The sequence below is a fragment of the Crocodylus siamensis genome, chromosome 5, assembly GCF_052110815.1.
Source record: "Crocodylus siamensis isolate JL-2025a chromosome 5, ASM5211081v1, whole genome shotgun sequence".
NCBI classification, from domain to species: domain Eukaryota; kingdom Metazoa; phylum Chordata; order Crocodylia; family Crocodylidae; genus Crocodylus; species Crocodylus siamensis.
The window spans coordinates 184,099,479-184,116,856 of NC_143399.1; the positions used below are offsets into that span (position 1 = coordinate 184,099,479).

The window sequence follows — 17,378 nt, forward strand, 5'->3', positions numbered from 1 at the left end:
TCTAACTGTGAAGAAGTTCTGCCTAATGTCCAGTCTAAATCTGCTCTCTGCTAGCTTATGGCTATTATTTCTTGTAACTTCCAGGGACACCTTGGTGAGTAGAACCTCACCAACTCCCTTCTGTGACCCCATGAATTTATAGGCAGCCACAAGGTTGCCTCTCAACCTTCTCTTGCAGAGGCTGAAGAGGTCCAGGTAGGTACCCTAGTCTCTCCTCGTAGGGCTTGGCCTGCAAGCCCTTAACCATACGAGTGGCCCTTCTATGGACCCTCTCCAGGTTATCCACATCCCTCTTAAAGTGTGGCGCCCAAAACTGGACGCAGTATTCCAACTGCGGTCTGACCACTGCCCAATAGAGGGGAAGTATCACCTCCTTGGTTCTGTTTGTCATGCATCTGCTGATGCATGATAAAGTGGCGTTAGCTTTGCTGATGACCCCGTCATACTGACAACTCATGTTCATCTTGGAGTCCACTAGAAGAAAGGAAGGAGATCCCTTCCTCTTCCGTGCTGCTGAGCAGATCATTTCCTAGGCAGCAGGTGTGTTGGACATTTTTCCTCCCTAGGTGCAGCACTTTGCATTTCTCCTTGTTAAATCACATTCTAGTGTTTTCTGCCCATTTGTCCAACCTGTCCAGGTCTGCCTGTAGTTGTTCCCTGCCCTTCGGTGTGTCTGCGTCTCCCCACAGTTTTGTATCATCTGCAAACTTGGACAGAGTACACTTCACTCCCTCGTCCAAGTCACTGATGAAGACATTGAAGAGTATCGGTCCAAGGACTGAGCCCTGCAGGACCCCACTGCCCATGTCCTTCTAGGTTGATACTGACCCATCCACCACTCTCTGGATACAGCCCTCCAGGCAATTTGCCACCCACCAGACTGTGTAATCATTCAAGTCACAGCCTCTTAATTTGTTCACCAGTATGGGGTGGGATACCATATCGAAGGCCTTCCTGAAATCTAAGTAAACTATATCTACCATTACTCCTGCATCCAGGTGCTTTGTAACCTGGTCATAAAAAAGACTAAATTAGTCAGGCATGATCTACCTGCTACAAACCTGTGCTGGTTTCCCCTCAGCATAATTTTTCCTGCTGGGCTTTCACATATGTGAGCCTTAATAATCTTTTCAAAGACTTTACCAAGGATGGAGGTGAGACTGACTGGCCTGTAGTTGCCTGGATCCTCCTTCCTCCCCTTCCTGAAAATAGGGACCACACTGGCCCTTTTTCAGTCCTCCAGGACCTGGTCCATGCACCATGAGTGCTCAAATATTCTTGCCAGTGTCTGTGCAATGACATCAGCAATGACATCTTCTTCCTGTTTCTACTGAAGAACATTATCATTCTACTGAAGAACATTATCATGTACAGACTATTTGGAAGTCTCTCTCTCACAGAATGTCCTGAAGCAAACCTGTTTTAGACCTAACAAGCTGTGGATACTGTTTCTATTCTGATTAATGCCACCTAATTGTTTTAACATTCAAAAATTTACAGTTATAAAAAAGAACAGTTACTTAAATCATCAAAATCTTTTCCTTTCTCACAACTCTCCCCTATACCTTTTAAGGTGAATGTAGTACTTATGAAAGGTGCCAGATTAACTGCAGAAGAAACTGACCATTAGCCAAAACACTGACAGAGCAAAGGCAGCAAAAGTGCAAGATTCTCTATACCAGTGAGAGCCAACTTTTTAGCAGGCATGCCAATAATTATCTTCCTCACCCTCCCAAAGTGCCACTCTGATCTCTTTCTCCTGTCCTGATTGATCTGCTTTCTGCTTCCTTCCCTGTGTCCCTTGCCCCACCTGCTATTGTGCTATTTGTTCCCTCCCTGATTAACCATGTGCCACAAACAGAGGTTACCTGTGCCATTTGTGGTATGCCTGACACAGGTTAGCTACCCGTGATCAATACCACTTAAATATTAACCCTGACACAGATATATTACTAGCAGAAATGCTGATCATCTTTTTATCAGTTCAAAGTCTCTTGGTTGAAGAAAGCTGGAAGAGAATGACATTTTGGGCAGAGGGTTGTATGATACAGTTACATCTCTTAAGCTAAATATTGATGCTTTTTTCACTTGAACAACATAAACAAACAATGTACTCATGTATATATAAAGGAAGTGCTGTTCCTTTCCTCAAGAAGCAGTTAGACATTGGCTGCTATTTGAATAGCAAGTGAAAGTACTTTTGCACATCATATACCTGGACTTCAAAAAAGTCTTTGATCTGGTTTCCCACAACCTCCTCTTGGAAAAATTGGACAACTGCCAATTACATCACAGCCCGATGGCTGGAGAATTGGCTCCGAGGCTGGACTCAGAGAGTGGTGGTCGACGGAAGTGAATCATCATGGCGCTTCATGACCAGTGGCATTCCCTAAGGCTCTGTCCTTGGACCTGTTCTCTTTACCATCTTTATGAACGATGTGGATACAGGTGTCAGAAGTGGACTGGTTAAGTTTGCCGATGACACCAAACTTTGGGGTAGATTGTCCACACCAGAGGATAGGCTGGTGATCCAGGCTGGCTTGGATAGGCTGAAAAAGCAGGCAGATACAAACCTGATGACTTTCAATACTGACAAATGTAAGGTACTCCACCTTGGGAAAAAAACCCCACAGCATGCTTATAGGCTTGGCAGCGCTATGCTCGCTAGCACCAAGGCTGAAAGAGACTTTGGGGTCATGATTGACCACAAGATGAACATGAGCCACCAATGTGATGTCACAGCTGGTAAAGCAAACCAAACTCTGGCTTACATCCATAGATGCTTCTTTAGTAAATCCCAGAATGTCATCCTCCTGCTGTACTCGGCTTTGGTGAGGCCGCAGCTGGATTACTGCATCCAATTCTGGGCTCCACAATTCAGGAAGGATGTGGAGAAGCTTGAGAGATTCCAGAGGAGAGCCACGCACATACTCAGAGAGCAGGATAATAGGCCTTATGAAGAGAGGTTAAGAGCCATGGGACTCTTCAGCCTGGAAAAGCACAGGATCAGGTATGACCTAGTGGCAGCCTGTAAGTACATCAGGGTGTGCATCTGGATCCGGGGTGCTCACCAGAGCACCCCAAGGGATGACACGGACCAATGGTCATAAACTCCTCCAAAACCGTTTTAGACTGGACATAAGGAAAAACTTCTTTCCTGTCTGAGCCCCCAAGGACTGGAATAGGTTCCCTCCAGAGGTGGTGCAAGCACCTACTCTGGACTCCTTAAAGAAGCATTTGGACACTTATCTCGCTGGGATCCTTTGACCCTAGCTTACTTCCTGCCCTTGGGGCAGAGGGCTGGACTCAATGATCTCCCAAGGTCCCTTCCAGCCCTAATGTCTATGCTTTAGGAAATTATTCAGATGATTGTGATGGCCAGAACAAAAGGGGTTAATGAGCAAATTATAACAAATAATGTCTGCTTCTTGGAAGCATCTGACAATTGGTATGACAGTTAATATTAGCTAAGGCAAAACTTGCAAGATTGTAACCCACAAAATGTACCCTGTCTGTCACAAGTATAACCGCAATGTTAAAATTAACTGTCTGTACCGATCATAAAACTAGACTGGGCCCCAAGAGGTAGAACCAGAAAACAGAACTGCAAACTTTAGCTAACCTAACAGTTTTTGCTTAAAGGTCAGTAAAAATGACAAACCTGACCACAAGGTATAATTAACACACTCCAAAAATTTCCAAAGAGGAAGTAACCAAGTGGGTTGAGCTTAGGTGGAGAAAATGCTAATCTCAGACCCCAAAGTGATATGGTGAGATTTGCTTATTGGGTAAACCCAAGTTTAGGCAGTAACCTATTATGATAATTTCTAACGCATTTTAATCCCATAGGGTAACAGCTGTAGAGTAAGATTGTGAGTGGCTCTGAAGCCAACAGATTAGCATATTGCAAGATATAAAAGAACACGCACATCACGTGACCAGTAGGAAGGACGGAACAGAATGGTCATTGCTGTTGCAAGCCCGGACTCCAGTCTCCCAGTGTGAGCAAGGACCAGATCTTGACTAAGGGACCTTCCCCGGTGCTCCCTCCGACAGCATCAATCAGGGATGCCTAACTTCGCTGGATCAACTTAGCATATACCTGGCACTGAGGGACTATCAATAAGTTGCCAACCAAGTGGGAACACTTTGTCAATTTGTCTGTCTGTTATTATTATCACTGCCAACTTTTAACTCTTATTGTTGTATTATCTGCTTATTAGATTAACCTTTCTGTTAACTGTTATACGTGTAAACCATATTTTGCTGCTAAAACATATTTTTGCTGCTGTTTTGCTATAAGTAAAATTTATCTTTACTGTTATAAGTAAAACTTGTCTTTGCTTCACTCCCAACTCTGCCTCCTTGATCCCAAACCCAAGCAGCCCAGTGGCTGATACATTTGCAGCACCCAGTCGGCCTGCAACCAAATTGATACACTCACAGTGCTCAGCTGGCCTGTGACAGATGATTCAATAAATGTCATTCTTTGAGTCAGCATGATGTTAAGGGGTCATCGTTTTGTTAAGGGTCAGCATGATGTTAAGGGGTCATCTTCCAGACAAAAAGGAAGACAGGTCCTAACCACTTATGGATTTAAAGACTTATGGCACTTTTTGCACAGAAAAGCCTGTTAAGGTGGGTGTCTTGGCCAAATTCCAATTTAAATAGCAACATTCAGCCTACCCAATTCTTGTACAGATTCTTTTCTATTTCCTGCCCTAAATTTTTGGGAAAAATACTTTCAGATTTTTTTGGATGAAGGGTGCTACATAAAAGTCTTGGGCCTTCTGACAAGTTTCAGCCTCCCATGAATTTTACTGCCAAGCAATAAACCACTGAAACTCTAAAAAGAAGGTCTTGTAATGGGAACAATGAAACAAGTTTAACTATAGTGACACTACTGGATGCAATTGTAATAGATAAAATATGGTATTTCTTATTCTAGCTAATATCGAAATCCAAACAGAAGCCAAAGATTCTTAAATTATAGAACTTATGTTGCATGGTGGCTAGACATGCTGTGCAAACTGGTAAGATACCTCTCACCTCTGATACTTAAGTAAAAAAACATTTTTATATATCATATTTTCCTGCTTTAAAAACTCTAGTGCTCCATAGGAAAGAACACCAGATGATGAACAAATCTTTTTATGTAAAATTAGGAATTGACCTCACATACTGGGTGGATATCATATTATAACAAAATGACTTCTTCAAATACTGGGTTTTAACTTCAGACACAAAAACACGTAGAAAAATGAATTGTGGATGAAGCCAAAATATGAGCAATTATTAATTACACCAAAACTCTTATGTACTATAAAGACTGTATTTTTACATTAGATAATAAGAGTCTGAGACATGTACAATATGAATAATTCCAACTTTGCTTGTTTTATGATTTCTATTTCTCTAGAAAATCATTTTATAAATCTGAGCATTGTTAGTCCTTTTTCATGTTCATCTTTCTTTTTCTCCTAATTTTACTCACAAGTTGTTGGATTCAGTGGGCCAAGTCCTCGGCATAAAGCGTAGGCTACATCACCTTATCAGTGAGCCCTACTTTGTGGTGGTGAACACTACTTTGAAAAGAGTCTTGGAGACAGATACATCCACTTAGAATCCATTGGAGCCAGGCTACCACTAAGCAGGTCACACCTTGTTAGGATACTGAACTGAATATCTTCTACAGATCCTCTGGGGACCTTTAATTGATTTGTGGATCCAGGTCTTACACTTGGGAGTTCTAAAACCCACCTTCCATGATTGGACCCAGTTTTTAATCCCTTTAAACAGATCTTGGTGTTTTTCTCATTGAAAGAGAACCAGGTCAATATTTTCAAAGAAAGAAGCATCTCTTTAAAGCTCTATGACACTGAAATGAATGACATTAACAAAACCTGCAGTTGTATACATTATTATGAGATTTAAATGGTTATATGCTTAGTAAGACTTGGTCCTACACAAGTTACTTTAGGTGCTGACACATATACAGCTCCCTGCTGTAACTCATGGTGCTTCACAGAAAGTACCATGAGTTACAGTGACCCTCCTCACCCTGCCTTCCCAACAGAAATTCGTTATTTGGCTGGAGTGGGGGGGGCAGAAATCAAGCTCCAATCCATCCCTTCTATCCCCACAGCCCCCAACAGGCTGGGCAAACCCCAGCCTGCAGTTCCCTCCCTCTCCCTTCCCCTTCTCCCATCCTGCAGACAGCACTAGGGGCATGGGTTAGGCCACATCAGCCCAGCCCTGCTCCTGGGCAAGGATTGACAGAAGATAATGAAGCACTCTGCTTTGGAGAGCCTTCATCTGAAACCTCATGTAATGAGGGTTAATTTGTCATGTGATCAGGCATTTTTAAAATGCTCTGCAGCCATGTACTTCTGTCAGGGGACTGATCACATAAACAACACATATGCTTATACCTATGCATAAAACCACAACTATTCCTTAAGAAAGCAAATAGAAGCAAATGATGAAAATTGGTGTATGGATCCATAAAGGCATAACATTTTTTTGCTGAATAGTGAGTCTAAAGAGTGCTTTCTCTGAATAGATTACCATTATGTGATCTTTAAATGGTTAAAGAAAACAAACCAAACACATAAAAACCTGAAACATTTCAATGTTTTATAATATTTTCATATAGTTAAAAATATTAAACAGCTGTCATTGAAAAACAAAGTAGTATAAATATTGTAAGTAAAAAGGTATTTTTACACTTGATTACTCATAGACTAAAGAGGGTTAAAATAGTCTCCCACTGCTTTAATTTTATGATATAAGAAAGGAATATACTTAGCATAAGCAATGCTCTTAGAAATTCTGCATCTTATTATGGATATATATATATAAATACATTAGACGTCATTTAAAATTTTCAGTAGATTTCTACCAGCTATTTTTTAAATGAAATTGCAGGGTTCTAGCAGCTCTACAAATAGCTTATTTTGAACTTTTTATATTTTGAACAAAGTTAATTAAAAAGACCTGAGGAAAAGTACAGCAGTACAAAAGCTTGTTTATGTCTCTCCCAATTATATAGTTTGTCCAATGCAAGGTATGACCTCAAAAAATCCATGCCTCTAATATTAGTTAAATATGCCATTTTACCAATGCACAATTATTTACAATAGTGACACAGAGTACTGTGTGCAAAATAATACCAGTACATACATACCTGTTTAGCCATATTTTCCAGAAATTTAGGTGATCTTTCCCTTAAAAATGTGACAAGGTCTTTATATATGTCACTTTTCCTCTCATATTTGATATCATCTTTCTCCTTTTCCCTACCCTTAAAAAAAAAGAAAATTGGAATCATTACTAATATTCTCTCATATAAGCTTTTTCAACTATGGCATCAATAACGTATTTACCTTATAGACTAGAAGTAAGCACGCATTTTTATGGTAAAGACAATTCTCCATCACTTGAAGTCTTACACTATATACTGGAGATCTTGCTAAAAGGCTGTCATTCAACCAACATCTATGAACTCGATATAGGAATTATGAGGTGAAATTTTATTGCTCAAATTATGCATGTTAGACTAGACTATCATAATGGTCCCTCTCGCCCTAAAATCTGTGAATTTATTTATCAGTGGGATTGAATGGGACTACTCAGAATAGCAAGCACTTCATCCAATAGAAACCATTTAGAAGATCATGGACCTAGCTCTAAGCAAAGGCAAAGATGTACAGGACTTGTTTTCTTTAAAATGTATGAATTATTAAGTGCATTTTATTTTTCTTCTACTTGGCTTACACACTCACATTTTTATACAATGGATCATCATAAGAGAGAAAAACAGTCTTGGGACTGCAATTCAGGAAATCTGGATTCCACTCTCTGCTCTTTTCCAGACTTCCTTAGTGAATCAGGACAAGTTATTTAATTAGCAGCAGAGGTTCTTGCGTCATAAAATTGCTACTGACTTTCCACTATCAGGTTTTTTTTTGTCTGTCCCCTCTAAAATCAACAAAGGACTTTCATTCTCGAAGTGCTATGTTTGATTGTAGCTGATTAACCAAATGCAAAAAATATAAATAACACAAGTAAATTATTCCCTGGGTTATTACTGCTTAAGAGCACACTGTTCATTAGAATCCAAAGAGGTGATGAATATTTTTGCCACCTTATAAAAACACCCCCAGACTCACTTCAGTGGAACTACTCACATGGTTAAATATATATACAAATGAAGCGTTTGCTGAAGTGGGTAGAAAGACTAATTTAACAAAATGAGGTGGTCTAACTATCATTTAAAGTTATCACAATTTTTAAACAGTACCACTGAGATATACTATCTTAGCAGTCATCTCCTAGATAGTATACTGCTTGCAGAAATGAGTGCAATACTTCCCTATTACAAGTGCCTAGCCATCCAGTTGGTCTTATAAAAGATGACCAAAAATATCCTTGCCTCTTCATAAACAGTAGAAGCTGATTCTTAACATGGTTAGATTTCACAGTCCCCTGTGGAGATTAGTGTTTACAAACCAGCGAGGGGTATAGGCAGCCACCTGCAAACTTCTGTGTGAGACCAGTGAAGAGCTCCAGCTGTTTGTTGTGGGTTTTATTTCAAAGGTCCTGCTTCTCTGATCAGCTGAGCAGGACTGGTGACGAAATTCAGCTGAGTGGTGGAGAAGCTGTGCTTTTTAAAATAAAAGCCGCGTGGTTCATCCTTCATTCAGCAACCCATTGCAAATTAAGCGGGTTCTGAACCACATGAATATTTTAAAAATCTATATTCAATCATGCTACCACTTCATGCTTAATCAGGATGGATAAAAATCAACTATTAAAAAAAATTAATGGATTTTTTATTTAAATCAGATTTTTTTAATTGTTTTTGTTAAGATGCTTTTTAAAAAAACAACCCTATATAAAGATAGTTTTAATTTAAGATATGTTAAAGCTCAAATATAATCATGGAACAGGGATTATAACTTCTAATTATATACTACTTGAGACAATATATTCATGTAACCTTTTTAGAAAAGTTTTATATATACAGATCACAACGGGCCATGGACTATATTAGGGGCCCAGTTTTATGTGGTTCACAGAGGCTCCTCTATAGATTAGTAAAAATTAAAGAAAAAACCACTCTACCCAATGGGACTCAGTGCTCAGTCTAGAAGATCCCATGAAGCATTTCTGTCATTAGTTTCAGTTCTCAAACTCTGGATTTGTGTCTCCAGAGATAATATCCTTTGTACACAGAGTCAAGCCCTTACCTGTCTCTAAAAGTGCAAAGTTTCAAGAAGTTAAATGAATAAAGGATATTAAACTACAAGAATGTGCTTTTGTAGGAAACAATGATTGAATCAAGTCTTCCTGACCAGTGATATAAACTATGATATTTCTGCATTACTATGAGAGGGGAAGAGAAAGCTAACAGGGGTTTTCCTCATTTCCCCCTTCTCACACGGCAGACCGAGTGACGCTGGAGTGACGCAGCCTGAGCCTGTGGATTGGCAAAGGAAGGGGGTGGAGTCTGGGAGGGGAGCAACACGGCATGCATTGGGAGGAGGAGGAATGAGAAGCATCAAGAAAACGCCACAAGGAGTGGAGAGCCAGGGGAGAAAAGGCTCCGAGCGGCTCGCCAAAGGAGCGGAGCTGCTGAGATGCCTCGGCAAAGGGCAGCAAGCTGGTGCACAGGTGGGACAAATTTCTGCCAGCCATGGAAGGGTGGAGCTGGGAAGATGTGCACAGTTCGCCCAGAGAGCAGAGTCAGCTGTGTGCCCCAGTGAAGAGTAGCTGGGATGATAGAAGGGAGAAGCCCAGAGGAGAGCTGAAGAGGAGCCCAGAGCACCACCAGAGCAAACTGCACTGGGACCCAGAGGTACCTCTTGGAGAACAGCAGGGACAGGAGCCAGGAGGCAACATGAAGTTGGACAGGGAGGCCCTATATGGCCCTGCAGCTGATCAGAGCCAGGTGGTGAGCCAGTTAATAGGGAGCAGTCCCTCTGAATGGCCAAGGCCCTAGAGTCAAGGCTGGAATGAAACCCTAGACAGCATCGAGGCTAGGGTTCAGCGGCCAAAGGGACAGGGACCCAAGAGAGGGCCCTACTGAAATTGAGGGTCACAGTGGGAAGCTGACGAACCCCAGCATTCAGCTCATGGCAAGAAACCCATTAATCATGACTGCATCCCAGTGGAGGCTGGTCAGTTGAGCTTTAAGTTACTTTTCCTAAGTTACTGTTTAAAGAACTCTATTAATGCAAAGCTGTGACAAGCTTAGTCACGGGGACATTAGTCCGAGCCAAAGAATGGGTAAAGAAGAGCTGACAGTTGGGCACCATCTCTCTCTCTCTCTCTCTCTCTCTCCCTCTAATGGTGGGAGGCACAGGTGAGAAGATATCATCTGGGGAAAGAGAGGTCCAAGACAATGATGCCTGTTCCAGCCCTGGATGTGGTAAGGGTAGGGTAATTTCATAGATTTCATAGACATTAGGGCTGAAAGGGACCTCGGAAGATCACCGAGTCCAGCCCCCTGCCCAAAGGGCAGGAAGTCAGCTGGGGTCATAGGATCCCAGCAAGAGAAGCATCCAATTTACTCTTGAAGGTGTTCAATGTAGGTGCTTGAACCACCTCCAATGGTAGGCTGTTCCAGACCTCGGGGACTTGGACAGTAAAGAAATTCTTCCTTATGTCCAGCCTGAAATCGTCTTGCAGTAGTTTATAACTGTTTGAACTCGTCATCCCTTGGGGCGCTCTGATGAACAAGCGTTCCCCCAGATCCTGGAGGTCACCCCTGATAAACTTATAGGTGGCCATCAGATCACCTCTGAGCCTGCGCTTTTCCAGGCTAAAGAGCCCCATAGCTCTTAGCCTGTAGTCGTAAGGTCTGTTTTCCTGACCTCTGATCATGCGTGTGGCTCTTCTCTGGACTCTCTCAAGCTTCTCCACATCCTTTTGAATTGTGGAGCCCAAAACTAGATGCAGTACTCCAGCTGCAGCCTCACCAAGGCCAAGTAAAGGGGAGGCTGGAGCCCCACAAAGAAACCAAAGGCGTGAGATCTCACGAGACACCTGCAGGTACTGTCTCCCAGGAAGAACATCAAGACGTGGCAGATGAGTGGGAACAACTAACAGGACATGCAAGTAATGCTATCTTTAAGAACTCACTCTGATGTTGAAAGGAGATAGGATGCTAGGTAGGAGAGGACTCAAGCCCTATAATACTTACCAGCAACAATTACAACAGGGTTGTCAAAGATACAGTCTACAGGTTGGATATGGCAAGCAGAACCCCATCACCTGGCCTGCAGTGATGCCTCTGGGTGTTGGAGTTGACCCACATGCTGCATGTGGCGCATGCTGGATTGCCCCAACATGCTGCACACAGTGCAGAGGGCCAGGTCAGTCTATGAAATGTGCTGGATCTGGCATGCAGGGCCAGTCTGCGGGCCCAATCTGTGCCATGGACAATCCCTGAGCCATTCATCTGGTTAATACGGCCCGATGAGTTTGATTTACGTATGACAGGAGTATCAGTCTGGGAACCTTTAAGGGAAGCTACTGAAGCTGCATGGACTCAGACTGATTGTGCATTAATATCATCACATTAGTGATGTTGTAACAAAGTTGGATATATCCAGAGATTCACGTCAAGTCTTTAAACAGAAATAGCACCATTTCATTCTCTCAATTAGATAGCAAACAATTTAGGACACTGTCTTAAGTGTTTAGTTCTTAAGACAGTTAGAGCAAATAAAACTCTAAAATCCTTCAAATATCTAAGAAATTAAATGTCATCTCTTCCCAGGTAGAATGTGGTTTGGGGTGACAGGTAAAGGTGCTATTGAATCTGATCTATGATCCCAAAAATCACAGTTCCTGCTATGGCACACATGCATGGCAGGAGGTGTGATCGTGGGGATCAAGTATCAGACTCCATTGCACGATGTGCTCCCCCATCAGGAAACCCCAGTCAGCTGATCAGAGCTCCTAGCCGCAAGAGTACAGCATATGTTCCCCTGGCTCAAAACCCCAACAGCTGATTGGACCTCCCAGCTGCAGAAGCACAACATGCACTCTCCCAGCTGGGAGACACATCAGCTGACAAGCACTCAACCTCTGGAGCACAAGGCAGTCTTCAAGGGTTCCAGTGTGCTCTGGGTCTTCATTTCAATAATGAAGATGGTCCTTAGGGCTGCATCCAGATGAGCAGGAATGTGTGCTTCCCTGAGGCACCTAGCAGTCGCTCACCTATGGAGCTGCAAGGAAATGCCCATGCCATGTGCACTCTGGTACATGGCAGGTTACCCTGGGTGGGGTAGTGGGGGCTGGGGCCTGTGCTGGCCCCAGCAGCCTTACCAGGAGTCCTGGCAGCCTCCAGGAGCTGCAGCAGGGAGCCTGGACAGTAGCCAAAGCATGGCTCTGGCTGACCAAGCTCTGGTATTAGCTAGCATGTGCTGCCACCATGTGCATCACCCTGCTTTTTTTTGGTGTGAGTTTTTTTTTACCCTGGGATCTCCTGGGGTCAAGAAAATGCCCCACACTGCAAAGTAGCAGTCGGGGGAATGCCTGCATGTGTGGTGTGTGGTGCTGCAGATGGGTCTGTGGCACCACACACCACACTTCTGAGCTCCTTTTGACACAGCCTACAAGTTCTTTATGGAATCCTGCTATAAGTGCGTATGAAAATATAATGGAATCATGAACTGAGGAATTGGAAGCACACATGTTAACCAGACTCTCATAAAGTTTGAGAAAACACCTGCATAATCCAGAGCATCTGGTCGTGTTGACTACAGAGGAGAAATGCAGTGTTGACTGTACCAAGTGTGGAATCTTTTCTTCTAGTTTGATATGTACATCGTTCTTGTAGCTTTCTTCATGCTGCTAAATAAAATGGACTGAACTTGCAAGGAGCATGAGTTTTTCTAAATCTGACATCCATTCAAATACCATTCTACTGGATGAAGCAAAAGACAATTGGGATGATATACTGAATCTTTGTCTTGAGTCAGAAGCATCACCAGTTTAAGAAGCAGGTGGGAAAAGATGCATTGTGGGAAAGCTGATTAAGTTGTGGAAACCAGAAATCCCTTCGTTATCTGGAAATTATTATAATGATTATTACTGTCCTGATTTTTCTCAGAATTCTCTGGCACAGATGAAAATGTCTACATTAATTGACCTGACCATTGAACCAGGAAGGCATCACTGAGATTAATCATATCTGAAAGCAAACACTATGACATTTCTTGTTCCAGCAAGTTGCACGTAGATGTACAGATACATAACTGGCACTGGAATATCAACTGCAGTATAAACTGTAATAAGTCATGAAACCCACATGTGAGATCCTTGTATTAAAATGGGTCAAAAAACATGTCTGCTTAGACCATCAGTGAAAACATTTTGAAACCTGGCATGTGAACTGCTGTTACAATAATCAGATGGTGCATATGCCAATTTCATATTCTTATTGCTTTTGTACATAGTTGAGAAGACAGAGCTGTACCTACTTTGGTTCTGTCCTAAGCTGTTGCTTTACTAGCCAACATAATCCAAAACAATTGGTTCTGAGTAAGTGCAAGGAAATTACTATTTGCCCATGATGTGAATGTAACTATTCTCCTCCTCCAGGTGGAATAAACTATTATTTTATGTGCTTTTTTAAAGTAGAGTCTGCCACACAGTATTAAGCAAGTTTGAGAAGCTTTTTGTCTACAGGAAGGATGAGCTTGCTTGGCACAAAAGCATGGGAAATATTTATTTATTTGCGTGGTGTTTTGTGAATCTTCTGCAGAGGAAACTGCAGAGACTATAAATATTTTAATCAGCTCCAGCAATGGTCTGAAATCATCAGGAACTGAAGATGAGTCAGTGCCACATCTACTTCTAGTCAGAATGATGAAAGATGGCAAACAGAGAAACACCCTCCTGTTCTTGGAGCTCTTCTTCATCTGGCTGCTGCTTCTAAATTAGATGTATGACTGTTAGCATATTGAGTTTGGCAACCTCTAGTTAGAACCCATAGTTACCATGAATTGCAGTAAGGCCATTACCCAGTATAAGTGAATGAAGGCAGACCCCAAATGGAAGCATACCACAACATAAAGGACTGGTAAGCAGTCCCTAAAGGCATTCTGTATGCCTAGAATGGTATGACACTGTAGGTCTCATCTCTGGACTTAGCTGAGGAGAGCATGTTAGAAAAGGGAGATTAGTCTGCCACTAACTGGTGAGGCAAATAGTAAGTAAAACACCTGATTATAACAGAGGAGCCATAGATACAGGATTAGATAAAATTCTTCTCTGGTCATAGACAGTCCTGGAGATAAATATGGAGGTGCAAGTTTCATAGTTTCATAGTAGCTAGAGTCGGAAGGGACCTAGGTAGATCATCTAGTCCGACCCCCTGCCTTAGCAGGAAAGAGCACCGGGGTCAGATGACCCCGGCAAGGTGCTCATCTAACTTCCTTTTAAAAATCCCCAGGCTAGGAGCCTGCACCACTTCCCCTGGAAGCTGGTTCCAGGCCCTAGCCACCCTGACTGTGAAGTAGCGCCTCCTAATATCTAATCTAAACTTACCCTCCGCCAGTTTGTGACCGTTATTCCTGGTCACTCCTGGCAGCGCACGGGGGAACAGGGACTCCCCCAATACCTGCTGATCCCCCCTGACCAGTTTGTAGCCGGCCACAAGGTCCCCCCTTAGCCTTCTCTTGTGGAGGCTAAACAGGTTCAGGTCCCGTAGCCTATCCTCATAAGGCCTGCCCTGCTGACCCCTGATCATACGAGTGGCCCTCCTCTGAACTCTTTCCATATTGTCCACGTCCCTCTTGAAGTGTGGCGCCCAGAACTGGACGCAGTACTCCAGCTGCGGCCTGACCAGTGCCGCATAGAGGGGGAGGATCACCTCCCTGGACCTGCTCGAGATGCATCTGTGGATGCATGATAGGGTACGATTGGCCTTCTTGACTGCCTCCCCACACTGCCGGCCCATGTTCATCGTGGAGTCAATGACGACTCCAAGATCCTTTTCCGTCTCCGTGCTGGCAAGAGGAGAGTTCCCCAACCTGTAAGTGTGGTGCCGGTTCTTCCTCCCCATGTGCAACACCTTGCACTTATCAGTGTTAAACCCCATCCTATTCTCATCCGCCCACCGTTGCAACCTGTCAAGGTCAGCTTGTAGCCTATTGCACCCTTCTAGTGCACCCACATCCCCCCACATCTTAGTGTCATCAGGAAACTTGAACAGGGTGCTTTCTACCCCCTCATCCAAGTCACTGATGAAGATGTTGAACAGTGCAGGCCCGAGGACCGAGCCCTGCGGAACCCCACTGCCCACATCCTTCCAGGTCGAGAAGAACCCATCCACTACCACCCTCTGGGTGCGGCCCTCCAACCAGTTGGCGACCCATTTGACCGTGTGGGCATCGACACCACAGTCTCCCAGCTTTTTGATGAGGACAGGGTGAGAGACAGTGTCGAAAGCCTTCCGGAAGTCCAAAAAGACTACATCCACAGCAACCCCTGCGTCTAATGATTTGGTGACCTGATCGTAAAAGGCCACCAGGTTGGTCTGACAAGACCTGCCACTGATAAACCCATGTTGGTTGCCCCTGAGCATGCATTCCCCCGCAAGGCCCTCCTGGATGTGTGCCAGGATAATTTTTTCAAAGAGCTTACCCGGGATTGAGGTCAGACTAACTGGCCTGTAATTTCCCGGGTCCTCTTTTTTTCCCTTTTTGAAGATAGGGACCACATTGGCCCTCTTCCAGTCCTCCGGCACCTCGCCAGAGCACCACGAGTGCTCATAGAGCCGCGCCAGGGGTCCCGCAATGACCTCGGCCAGTTCCTGTAGAACCCTAGGGTGAAGATCGTCCGGACCAGCGGACTTGAACACGTCCAGCCTCTCCAGAAGTACCCTAACTAACTCCTCGCTAACCCTTGGCCCAGGCGTGTCTCTCTCAGGGCCCGAGGGGGGCCCAGCAGGGAGGTGGCTGAACTGGTCCCTACTTAGGAAGACAGAGGCAAAGAAATCGTTAAATATGTTAGCTTTGTCATCTGGCGTGATGACTAAGTTGCCCATCGTGTCCTGCAGGGGCCCCACATTACCCGGGACCCTCTTTTTACCCCCTATGTATTTGAAGAAGGACTTCTTATTGTCCTTAATCCGGGAAGCTAGTCCTATCTCCAACTCTGCCTTGGCCCTCCTGACTGCCCCCCTACATCCTCGGGCGACTATAACATAGTCCTTCTTGGCGATGACCCCATCTCTCCATTGGGTATATGCCTCCCTTTTAGCAAGGAGACATTCCCGGATGCTCTTAGTGAGCCATGGGGGTTTATGTGCCCTCCTGCTCCCTTTGACCCTTGTTGGGATTACCTCCCTTTGGGCATGGAGGATCGTCTCCTTAAGGAGCAACCACTCACCTTCGACATCTGATTCCCTTCCCCTCTGGGTCCTCAGCGCTTCCCCAACTATCCTCCTTAGCTTGTTGAAGTCAGCCCTCCTAAAGTCTAGGGCTGTTGCCTTGCTGCAGCCCTTTGCCACCTTACGCTGGATGGTGAATTCCAGCAAGCGATGATCACTGTCTCCCAGGTGGCCCATCACCCGCAGCCCCCTCACCAGGTCATCACCCGTGGCCAGCACTAGGTCCAGCAAGGCGTCTCCCCTGGTGGGACTGTGCACCTCCTGGGTTAGATGGAGGTCCTGCAGTCTGGCTAAGAACCGACGTGAGCGATCAGACTTGGCTGACTGCTCCTCCCAGCAGATGTCTGGGAAGTTCAGGTCCCCCATGATGACCACATCCTTAGCCCTCACTGCCTCTGTAAGCTGACCTAAGAATTCCAGGTCGAGCTCTTCTCCCTGGTTGGGAGGTCTATAGTAGACTCCCACCGTTAAGTCTCTCTCCCCTGGACTGCCTTTTACTCTAACCCAGAGCACCTCAGAGTGCCCCCCCTCTACCCCCATGCTAATTAACGAGGAAGTATATTCCTCCTTGATGTAGAGTGCTACTCCTCCACCTTTCCTTCCTATCCTGTCCTTCCTGTATAGCCTATAGCCCTTGACACTCACCGCCCAGTCATGCGATGAGTCCCACCACGTTTCTGTGATCCCTACTATGTCAGGGCTGGTGACAGCTAGGAGGAGGGCGAGTTCCTCCTGCTTCTTCCCCATACTTCGAGCATTCGTGTAGAGGCATTTGAGGCCTTCAGCGGTCTTTCATCTCAGTACCAGATGAATACCTCCAGAGAGGAAAGAGGATTCTGTTCAGTTGGCAACTGTTAAATCACCTGTTACTATGAACTGAACTGGTAAAACAGAGAGAAGTATAGAGGCAGTCCTCTTTGTACCCAGACCAATGACACCATATTAGTTCACACCAAAGGTCCTAAATCAG

The 17,378-nt window shown here is 44.3% G+C and overlaps 1 protein-coding gene across 2 annotated transcripts in view; it reads right to left on the reverse strand.

The window, feature by feature from the left end:
• Nucleotides 1-17,378, reverse strand: part of ODAD2 (outer dynein arm docking complex subunit 2) — a 192,396-nt gene that overhangs the window by 157,125 nt on the left and 17,893 nt on the right. Inside the window, exon 7 of one of the 2 annotated variants that reach the window (XM_090047421.1) lies at nt 7,187-7,303. In XM_090047421.1, coding sequence (XP_089903547.1) covers nt 7,187-7,303 — 117 coding nt within the window. Of the gene's footprint in view, nt 1-2,215; nt 2,341-7,186; nt 7,304-17,378 lie in introns of those variants that run through there. The other variant, XM_090047422.1, reaches the window with a different exon arrangement.